This window comes from Mytilus californianus, unplaced genomic scaffold, assembly GCF_021869535.1.
Source record: "Mytilus californianus isolate M0D057914Y unplaced genomic scaffold, xbMytCali1.0.p SCAF_5, whole genome shotgun sequence".
NCBI lineage: Eukaryota > Metazoa > Mollusca > Bivalvia > Mytilida > Mytilidae > Mytilus > Mytilus californianus.
In genome coordinates, this window is record NW_026262701.1 from 97,135,029 (window position 1) to 97,147,580 (window position 12,552).

At 31.7% G+C, this 12,552-nt stretch overlaps 1 protein-coding gene across 6 annotated transcripts in view; it reads right to left on the reverse strand.

Moving 5' to 3' along the window:
* LOC127700332 (sushi, von Willebrand factor type A, EGF and pentraxin domain-containing protein 1-like) overlaps positions 1-2,948 on the reverse strand; it is a 98,944-nt gene extending 95,996 nt beyond the window's left edge. For 5 of the 6 annotated variants that reach the window (XM_052203746.1, XM_052203744.1, XM_052203748.1 and 2 more), the window contains exon 1: positions 2,626-2,948. In XM_052203746.1, the coding sequence (XP_052059706.1) occupies positions 2,626-2,685 (60 nt within the window). In that variant the 5' untranslated portion in view covers positions 2,686-2,948. The remainder of the gene's footprint in view (positions 1-2,625) is intronic. The other variant, XM_052203745.1, reaches the window with a different exon arrangement.
* Positions 2,949-12,552: the final 9,604 nt, after the last annotated feature.

A 12,552-nucleotide genomic window follows, 5' to 3' on the forward strand; every position in this document is an offset into this window, starting at 1 on the left:
TGGTTCGAGTTTCATCACTTTTCTGTCGTTTCGAGGAACTCCCAAAAAAACTCTGGATGGATATCTGTCTCTTCATAATTCAGTTGTTGATCATTTTTCTCATTAATTTTTAATTGCAATATTTGTTTTAACATCGCCATATCTATATATCAACAAACAGCACGTGTTTATAGACACTAAACATCTATTTTTACTTATTTTATGAAAGAACTATTTTGATTTGTCATTTCTTTTTTGAACAGAAGATTTCACCAATCGGCACGTAGTTTATATAAAAGCTTTTGGTAATAGACATTACACATAACTGTCAATATTTACACGCTGCTGATCGATAAATTGTAAAGGGGGTAATAAATCACACGTGTTGAAACTAAAGCCAATTAACCGACTCGTAAGGAAGTCAAATCAAGCTGTGAGGTAATTTAACATTTCCGCACATCTGGCATCTTTAGATAATCGGATTGTGTCGCAAGAAAATTGTGTGATAAAAAAAAATTTTCGTGACCACAACTGGGGGGGCACGTGCCCCCTGTGCCCCCCCGGTAAATCCGCCACTGCAATAATCTTAATCACAAACGATAACTATATCTGTATTGTCTTTCTATATAAAACAAACATTCCAGGGTATAACACAATGGATATATGTCACAAACAAACAATAAACACCTTTTCAACCTATTGTTTATTATTCATCGTTGTTACAGTTAAAATTTTAATTACAGAATTTAAAAGGCATTCCAACAGCGAAGGTCGTAAGGGGTAAACTATAAATGTTTTCGCGCGACAAGGAAAAGCAGAGTGGAGTCATGTTCCCCTATGAAAGAAAGTTCGGTGTTCAAAATAGTATAAATAATCGAATATCTTAAAGTAAACACTATAATTCTATGAAAATCAGACGAAACTATAAATGGAAAACAGTTATATGAAATCTATTATGGAGAACATTGTAACGACTGATATAAGAGTATAAGACGACATGATCTATGGTATCAACAAATTAAGTACACTGAGCTTATTTTCAGTAGATGCAAGTACCTTGATGCTGTATTATCTAGTCCAATGGTTTTATCGTCTGTACAACACCGATACTTCAACGGTAAAATTAAGTGCATTTTGGTTTTTACTGGTATTTGTTTTTGGTCATTTTCTTCATGAATTGATCGAATAACGGAGTTCATAAGGGCTTGGGTTGAGTAATAAGTAAATCCCGTAAAATTCCTGTCCAATGTCAGGCGCCTTATCAGTTTTTGTCGTTGTCTCCTAATGTTATATTTCGTCACTTACCATAAATATGATATGGAAGGCTGATCTTCGATAGCCTCTTGACTTCAGTCAAAGCATTTTTCAAATCGGGTTGAATTAGAACTCTACATATGGTATCATGGAAGGTCGCATTTTGATGTCATTTTATGTTTATGTGTTGTAGAGCCTGTCTGAATGACGATTTTTCCATCACTCCCTTTTATTTTTATACAATATCAAATCTACGAAAGGAATACAACTCTTAAGATTATACGACCAATAAAACACCAATAGATGCATCCTGATCTGTGGTTTAAAAAGGATGTCATCTTTGTCCATTGATTTTGTCACATTGATTCTTTATCAATGATCACATCATTAACTGTCATTAATTGGAGTTCGATTTCCGTTGTTAATTTTTCGCTAGAACTAAAGGGTTTTCATCAGATAACATACTACAAGTTGTAACTGGTTGTGAATAAAAATATAAGTAATCTTCGTCAAACCATTAAAATATGTCGTGATCTATATGGAATGACCTATGATTAACATTGCTCAGCTTGAGGTTAATGGATGGATGGTATGCAACAATTAGTTTAATTACAAAATGAGACACCTGCAGTTACTGTGGAAACAGAAAAATATTGATTCCAGGTATCGACAGTGAAATTACAGTCTATCTATATATTATATATAGTGTAAGACATATTCAATATTGTCAATGGACATAATTGTTTACTATTTGAACAAAAAAACGATAATGAAGTGGTTCAGGAAACTCTATCAAAGCACCCAGTCATCGATATAATTATTGAAATATGCTACATATATAGTACAGATCTATAATTGTATGTAGAATATAAGAGGTTCAGTTCCATTTATTTTCTTAATTTGTCATGGATACATGAAAACCTTTCGATCTTAATGATTCCCTAAAATATACAATAGTTTTTATAATCTGATTTCTAATATAAAGCCATCCCAATTATATCTGTGTTCAAAATTACCCTGATCAAAATTAAGGACGTTAGTAAAGCAACATCAAACAAATTCACATTGCTTCTTGTTTCGTTTTTTACCAGAAAGGTATTAAAGAAGGAGTGCAAAATTAAAGACAAAATGATATATAATGGATTTATCATATGTGGTTTGATTTTTTATCCTTTGAAAAGAAACAACTGGTCCGTTGTTCATATTAATTTTAACCGATGTTTTCAGTGGTTCTATATGGTTGTCTTGCGAAACAAATAAATATATTCTTTATATGTTTTTGCAACAAGGAAATAAAATTATTCTTTTAAACACGGTTTCATATTACAAACATACCCTTCATGCCCGGTTAGTTATTGAAAACCGGTTGATTGCAAGTAAAACATAACTTACCGTTATAGAGAATAATAATGGTAAAATCCATATACTTTTAAAACAAATATTTTCTTTCATGTTTTCCTTTTTAAAAACTAACAACTAAAAAATGTGTAAATACACCACTTAAAATAAATTAATCCGTTGTCATTCGAAATTGTAATTTAACAAAACTGTCCACTTATTTTTCGAATGTTTAGAATTATCTTCATCACAATTTATTCCTTTAAACAAACTTCATGCTTTTTTATGTCCATATCTCATGGAGGTCGCCATCTTGTTACTACGAAAGCTTCCGAGGTAGAGTTACAAAACGTTTGTTGTTGCGAAGCGCTACATGTAGTCAGTCATCTGTGAACCAATGTCACACGGAGAGGATCAGACGGGAAAATCGTCACACTGGTTGAACCGACAGGTATTTAAAAGTAAAAAAACTAATAGGTTTTGGACTCAATATTTGACATACGTGCTGAGTGTATTGGAAATTCAGTGAAAGTGATAATTAAATGTCAGGATCAATTAACACATCAAACCATTTTGCATATTTACATTTCCATATAAATAAAAACGATCTTTTAACAACGTTACACTGGGAAAATGATACTAGGTGCGTCTTAGGTAAAATTTTGCACCAGAGTTTAAAATTTTACACTTTCCAATTTACTGAATGACTTTCTCTAATGTCAAAAATGCACAGGCCAACGATAATATATAACATTTTCAAATACAAACAAGAAAACAAGATGAACAAGATAAGCTTGCTTATATTCATTGTTTTTTAATTTCACAACCAACATTTAAACCATATACTATTTACTTAGTTAAGAAAATGTTATTTCTTTTCCGTTTCTCTTTTCAGGCTTTGAAACTTAAAAGATTTTGAAATAGATCGTATGGTCACCAATTAGAAAACCTTAAATGATGAAATTCAATCTTGTGAAAACGCTGGAGAAATTTTTTCTACCAAAAGTGTCTTTATACTGGAGTTATACAAACATGTCTCCAAGACACGATATTTCACTACAACAAAGACTGCAATAGAAAGATAATACTAACGTCATCTTTAGAGCACACATTGCACAAAAGGCAATCTAATTAACATATAAATATCTAGTTTCGTTATTCTTCGACGCGAGTTACAATAGATCTGAATTTCAATCAGATTGCACAAAAGATGTATGATATCTCTTATACAACATTTACAGAATTATAACAAACGATTAAACAATACATTTCCATAACTATAACCAGTTATTGCATAGCAAGTGTCATCTCTAGAAAAAGCATTGTTAAACATTTGACTTTACTAAAACAAAGATGGTGTAACAGACATGACAGATGTCATCACCAGAACAGAGATTTGAAAACAAATGTAATTATATTCCATCCAAAAGTTGTATACAAGAACTGATGTCACAGATAGAAGAAAGTTGTAAAACAGCTTACATCACTTGAACAAAAATCACAAAACAGTTGACATCACTTGATAAAAGACTGTCCAACATTTAAAATCCCCTGAACAAAGATTGTCCAACATGTAAAATTACTTGAATACATGAAGGCCAAATATAGAGTTTCGTGTAAAACTTTGGAGATTTATGTCTGATCCTGAGCCTTTTGGAACAAATGACTGGCTCGTAGGGTTAGATAAGAGTCGATTACCAATCCGCTATTGTTTGATGCCTTATCACTTAACTTATCAACATATTTTAAAGGAGTAACACGACGAATGTCACATGTGGAGCATGATATGCCAACCCTTCCGAAGCACCTGAGATTAACCCTCGGTTTTAAGAGGGTTCGTGTTGCTCCGTCTTTAGTGTTCTATGTTGTTTTTTGTGCACTTTGTTTGTCTATCCGTCGTTTTTCGGGTTTTATTTGCCATGGCATTGTCAGTTTGTATTCGACATATGAGTTTGAATTTCTCTTTGGTATCTTTCGCCTCTTTTTCTGAACGAAGATTGTCCAACATATAACATTACTTGAACAAAGACTTCCATGATTTAACATCACTTGAACAAAGATTTTCCAACATTCAACATCATTTGAACAAAGACTGTCCAACATTAAACATCACTTGAACGAAGATTGTTCAACATTTAACATTACTTGAACGAATATTGTCCAACATTCAACATTACTTGAACAGAAACTGTCCAACATTTAACATTACTTGAACAAAGATTTCCAACATTTAACATTACTTGAACAAAGACTGTCCAGCATTTAAAATCACATGAACAAAGATTGTCCAATATTTAACATTACTTGAAAAAAGATTGTCAAATATTTAACATCACTTGAAAAAAGATTGTCCAACATTAAACATTACTTAAACGAAGATTGTTCAACATTTAACATCACTTGAACAAAGACTATTCAACATTTTATATTACTTGAACAAAGATTTCCAACATGTAAAATCATTTGATCAGAGATTGTCCAACATATAACATTACTTGAACAAAGATTGTCCAACATATAACATTACTTGAACGAAGATTGTCCAACAATTAACATAATTTGAACAAAGATTGTCCAACAATTAACAGCATTTGAACAAAGACTGTCCAACATTAAACATTACATGAACAAAGACTGTCAAACATTTAACATTACTTGAACAAAAACTATCAAACATTTTATATTACTTGAACAAAGACTGTCCAGCATTTAAAATCACTGAACAAAGACTGTCCAATATCTAACATCACTTGAAAAAAGATTGTCCAACATTAAACATTACTTAGACGAAGATTGTTCAACATTTAACATCACTTGAACAAAGACTATCCAACATTTTATATTACTTGAACAAAGACTGTCTAACATTTAACATTACTTGAACAAAGACTGTCAAACATTTTATATTACTTGAACAAAGACTGTCAAACATTTAACATTACTTAAACAAAAACTATCAATCATTTTATATTACTTGAACAAAGATTGTCCAGCATTTAAAATCATTTGAACAGAGATTGTCCAACATATAACACTACTTGAAAAATGACTGTTCAACATGTAACATTACTTGATCAAAAGACTGTCCAACATATAACATTACTTGATTGAAGATTGTCCAACATTTAACTTCATTTGAACAGAGATTGTCCAACATATAACATTACTTGAACAAAGATTGTCCAACATATAACATTACTTGAACGAAGATTGTCCAACATTTAACATAATTTGAACAAAGATTGTCCAACAATTAACAGCATTTGAACAAAGACTGTCCAACATTTAACATTACTTGAACAAAAACTATCAAACATTTTATATTACTTGAACAAAGATTGTCCAGTATTTAAAATCATTTGAACAGAGATTGTCCAACATATAACACTACTTGAAAAATGACTGTTCAACATGTAACATTACTTGATCAAAAGACTGTCCAACATATAACATTACTTGATTGAAGATTGTCCAACATTTAACTTCATTTGAACAGAGATTGTCCAACATATAACATTACTTGAACAAAGATTGTCCAACATATAACATTACTTGAACAAAAACTATCAATCATTTTATATTACTTGAACAAAGATTGTCCAGCATTTAAAATCATTTGAACAGAGATTGTCCAACATATAACACTACTTGAAAAATGACTGTTCAACATGTAACATTACTTGATCAAAAGACTGTCCAACATATAACATTACTTGATTGAAGATTGTCCAACATTTAACTTCATTTAAACAAAGATTGTCCAACATTTAACATTACTTAAACAAAAACTATCAATCATTTTATATTACTTGAACAAAGATTGTCCAGCATTTAAAATCATTTGAACAGAGATTGTCCAACATATAACACTACTTGAAAAATGACTGTTCAACATGTAACATTACTTGATCAAAAGACTGTCCAACATATAACATTACTTGATTGAAGATTGTCCAACATTTAACTTCATTTGAACAGAGATTGTCCAACATATAACATTACTTGAACAAAGATTGTCCAACATATAACATTACTTGAACGAAGATTGTCCAACATTTAACATAATTTGAACAAAGATTGTCCAACAATTAACAGCATTTGAACAAAGACTGTCCAACATTTAACATTACTTGAACAAAAACTATCAAACATTTTATATTACTTGAACAAAGATTGTCCAGTATTTAAAATCATTTGAACAGAGATTGTCCAACATATAACACTACTTGAAAAATGACTGTCCAACATGTAACATTACTTGAACAAAGACTGTCCAACATATAACATTACCTGAACAAAGACTATCCAACATTTTATATTACTTGAACACAGATTGTCCAACTTTTACATTACTTGAACAAAGACTGTCCAACATGTAACATTACTTGAACAAAGACTGTCCAACATTTAACATTACTTAAACAAAGATTATCTAACATTTAATATCACTTGAACAAAGATTGTCCAACATTTAACAGAATTTGAACAAAGACTGTCCAACATTTAACTTGTTTTGAACAAAGATTGTCCAACATTTAACATTACTTGAACGAAGATCGTCCAACATTTAACATTACTTGAAGAAAGGTTGTCCAACATATACCATTATTGGAACATAGATTGTCCAACATTTAACATTACTTGAACAAAGATTGTCCAACATATACCATTACTTGAACAAAGATTGTCCAACATTTAACATCATTTGAACAAATATTTCCAACATTTAACATTAGTTGAACAAAGATTGTCAACATTTAACATAACTTGAACGAAGACTATCCAACATTTAACATTACTTGAACAAAGATTGTCCAACATATACCATTACTTGAACAAAGATTGTCCAACATTTAACATCATTTGAACAAATATTCCCAACATTTAACATTAGTTGAACAAAGATTGTCAACATTTAACATAACTTGAACGAAGACTGTCCAACATTTAACCTTACTTGAAAAAAGATTGTCCAACATTTAACATCACTTGAACAAAGTTTGTCAATATTTAACATGACTTGAACAAAGGTTGTAACGGTTAGAAGCATCTCTAGAAGAAAAGATGTACCATAGCTCATGTCACTTGAAAACATGATTGCACAACAGTTAACATTGCTATAACAAAGAATGGACAACAGTTGGCAGTTCGTGAACAAAGGTTGTACAACGGTTGGCAGCGCTAGAACACAGAATGCATACGTTATTATAATAAAAGTTTCGGACCATATGAGTATTTGGACCATACGTGTATGGTCGGACCATATGAGTATTTTACTCGTTTGATTATTAACAGGCCGGGCCATATGAGTATTTAGGCCGTATAGGTATTTTTCAAAATAATTCAGGAAGACACAGCTCATTCTCCGAACCCAAAACTGCACAAGTTACTGACTGAATTTCTTTATTTTTAACATTTTGTTTGAATCTTGGTGAATTGTTATCTTGCCCGATTTGCTCGAATCAATTTAAGTTAAAGCACCTTTATCCTGTCGACCTTTTCCGTGAAACCATAAGCTTTTAGGTCATGGTCCTTTTTTTCTTTTTCTTAGTGTTTAAATTATCATAATTTAAGAAGTATTTCATCTAATTTCTACTTATTTTCATTTCAGTAATTAATGTGTTCTTGCTCTTGCTGTTATTGTAAGATCGTACGAAAAGGACTATATATATATATCTTTATTCTCAATAAACCATCATTTTGACAAGGTATAGAGAAATACATATGTACAATATATACAATATATATTAAAATACAATTAGTACAAGACATTTTATCAACAACAATAGGGGTGGCTTCACACTAGATTAAGCCTGGAGTACAGATTTGTTTATGATTTTGATAAATTTGCAAAGTTTAATAAGCTTTGCTTTCTTTTTTGATGACATCAGTAATTTATACTTTAAGATATTTGGTCTGGTGTAACTATATTTTTGTATGTTAATTTTTCTCTCGTGTTAAAAAGATGGACATTCCAAGATAAAGTGAAATTCATCCCCGATTTCATTTTTTCTACACAGATTACAGTTTCTGTTTTGTCTGTTTGTGTTATACCATCTACCAGCTTCAATAGGTAATTTATGATTTGTTGTTCTAAATCTGCAAAATTCTACAACATTTTTGTTACCTAAATAAACTTCCGAACAAAAATTATCTTTAAATACTCTGTAATTTACAGCTTTGGGTGATTCCTCTAGACGTTGCGCATGATGTTCCTACAACACGACGTTACACCAAAAATGCGACGTCAAAGAGGGTTTTCTGAAATTTTGACGTCGATTAATTAAATTTGTAAGTTTCATTCGTTTTTTTTATATGTTGTTGGATGATTCTATCTCTGTTATTTTTGTGATGTCTCTTTACCATGAATTACCTCAAGTTGTGGAAATCGATTTAACAATGTATACGCTTAATTCACCTTAAAATGCACAATCTTATCAAGAAAAAGTTTTCATATTCAATTAAATGGTCTTTTGAAAAATCTCATTACAAATTTATTTGCTGTAACTCGTTTAAAGCCTTTTTCTGTAACGAAAAGGAAAGTATGCTAGATACACTTACTGGAAATGTGAAGATGTGATTGAAGCTTTAAATTTTCTCCTGGACAACATATATGTACGTTTCGGCGATAAAGTGTATCGACAAGTAGTAGGTATTCCTATGGGCACTAACTGCGCCCCTTTAATAGCAGATTTATTCCTGTATTGCTATGAATCTCAGTTTATGACCAAACTCAGTAAAGACACGTCATTGTTACATTTGGTTGATACATTCAACAATACCTTCCGTTATCTAGATGATATTTTTTCGTTAAATAATCCAGAGTTTTCTAAATATACTACCAAAATTTACCCAAAAGAGCTTACTTTAACTAAATCTAACATAAACAGCAGTAGTTGTCCTTTTCTAGATTTGGACATTTCAATCTCTAAAGGAAAACTCCATACTAAAATTTACGACAAAAGAGACGACTTTTCATTCCCTATTGTTAATTTTCCTTTTTAGACGGCGATGTTCCTTTGGGTCCATCATACGGTGTTTATATATCCCAACTCGTTCGTTATGCCCGTGTGTAGTAATGTCATAGATTTTAACGATCGTAATCAATGCATCACTGGTAAATTATTAAGTCAGGGATTTCGTTACCATAAATTACGTAAAACTTTTACTAAATTCTTTCATAGATACAAAGATTTGATTAGTAAATTTAGCTGTACCTGTAGAAAACTGATTAAAAACGGTATTTAACATCCTAAATTTTACGGTAATATTGTACTTAAAGCATGGAAATCACTTTGTGATCCGTGTAAACTCATCGAACCTTTAAACAAACTTATTAGTAAAGGTTATCTTACCAGTGTTGTAATTAGATCTTTGAATATAGTTTACATTGGCACTAATATCGATTTTGTCATCAGCAAATTAAAACATAACTAAATTTGTATTCTTTTCAAACGGGATGTATAAAGACACACCCGCGTTCATTTTCATCCTTAAAGAGGTTAACTCCTAACTACTGCCTGTCGATACATTTATTTATTTTTGGCATTGCACAAGTCGTGTCTTCTTTGACTGTCCATGACGTTAAAATACTAAATCCCGGGGATGTGTTTTAGTTGATTTTAGTCTCTGATGCATGATTTTTTATTATTAATTGTTTTTAGCTTTTAACTAGCTGTCAGTAACTGCGAGTACTCTCAAATCGTACTTTCTTGTTTATGACCTGTTGATACTAATTGTAATGTTTTTTTGTTATTTAATGTTATTCGGGGTTATATCTGGTCTATATACCAGCTTTGATAAGTGTTTGGTATTCCAATAAATTTTCACTTCTTCGTACTATGAACATCAAAATTATTTATTTTGTAAAAATATTTCCTTTCTCTATTTGAACTGTACACGTATACCTAACAACACAATTATTTTTATTTACCTGTGTTTAAAGTAATTGCAAATGGCTGATATTTTTGTGCAAGTATATTGTTTTTCTTAAATTGTTTAACATTTCACAGCGGTATAACATGTTACTTTAATTATTCTTCTCTTAGTTTATTTATTTTGTATTTGCATTGTATCATAGATCAAATTTATTTGTTCAGTGTATGTTCACTGGTGTTAATATGTCATTTGATTGAGTTAAGCCATTTCAATTGATATTTTATAGTGTGTTTTTCTATGTTGTGATGTTACACTATTGTTTCAGATAAGGGTGAAGGTTTGGTACCATTAAAACGTTTAAACCCGCTGCAATTGTTTGCACCTGTCCTAAGTCAGGAATCTGATGTTCAGTAGTTGTCGTTTGTTGATGTGGTTCATAAGTGTTTCTCGTTTCTCGTTTTTTATATAGATTAGACCGTTGGTTTTCCCGTTTGAATGGTTTTACACTAGTAATTTTTGGGGCCCTTTATAGCTTGCTGTTCGGTGTGAGCCAAGGCTCCGTGTTGAATATAAAAAAGAAGATGTGGTATGATTGCCAATGAGACAACTCTCCACAAGAGACCAAATGACACAGAAATTAACAACTATAGGTCACCGTACGGCCTTCAACAATGAGCAAAGCCCATACCGCACAGTCAGCTATAAAAGGCCCCAAAATGACAATGTAAAACAATTCAAACGAGAAAACTAACGGCCTAATTTATGTACAAAAAATGAACGAAAAACAAATGACAACCACTGAATTACAGGCTCCTGACTTGGGACAGGCACATACATACAGAATGTGGCGGGGTTAAACATGTTAGCGGGATCCCGACCCTCCCCCTAACCTGGGACAGTGGTGTAACAGTACAACATAAGAACGAACTATAAAAATCAGTTGAAAGAGGCTTAACTCATCAGATGGATAAAAATACAAATACTACAAATACAAGTGGACGTGGCCGGGTACTTGTACATCCAAACAACAAAAAGACACTAAGTACAGATCTGAGATTACTCGCAGTTACTGACAGCTAGTACATAGCCACTAACAACTAATAAAAACAAAAAAAATCATGCATATAAGACTAAATTGATCATGCATCTAAGACCGTACTTTGACCTATAATGGTTTACTTTTATAAATTTTGACTTAGATGGAGAGTTGTCTCATTGGCACTCATACCACATCTTCTTATATCTATGTATTGTCGTAAGTAATGTAGGAAGGAAAAATGGGCCGGAAGTATACTGTTTTCCATAAATAAATAAAAAAAAATTTTAGATGTACAAAACTTTAATCACAGGCTGCTAAAATTTCAAGGTGCATATCATCTATCATTGTAAATTTTCCTTATCTTGATTCAACCCCAATACAAACATATCTGACACTCTGCAAGTAAATCAAAACATTTTTACCCTTGATTAATTTGAATTGAATTGTATTTTCCTTGACACATAATTTGTCGAAATACAACCCTTCAATTACTTGAACCCCAGCTTGAAAATTATTTCTCCAGTCATCTTAAGTTGCTTGCTTCAGTTTTCTAACGTCCGATGTATATGGTAAAGTGTAGTAATCTTCTCCTGGATCGTCCGTAAAAACGGCTAATATAAGCCCTGGTTGTTTTAATTCAATGAAACTGTTTTCGTCGCTGTTTGCGATTAGTCTTTCAGTTACATCTGTTTCATGCACAAGTTTATATTGATGAAAAGGTCCGGCTTCGCTAGTACAGGAATTAGTTTCATCACGACAGTTATTATAATTTGGTGAATGCACCTTAGTGAAGGTAATATTTATGTTTAGAGTTAGTTGACAATTTTCACAGATACTACTAAATTTATGTTTACTGTTCTGTAGACCTTCTTTACTCTCGGATATCAAAAGTAAACCATGGTCCAAATACTTATATGGTCCGGAACATATATATATTCTGCCCCTCTATTCTTTTGAATGGACAAGAGTAAGAACACGTTAAGGTTTGTGACCCTTCTAGGCCTTTGTATTGCGAAAGTGCTATAATATCAAAACAGCCGCCAAATTGGGGAAAGTCGTTCAAA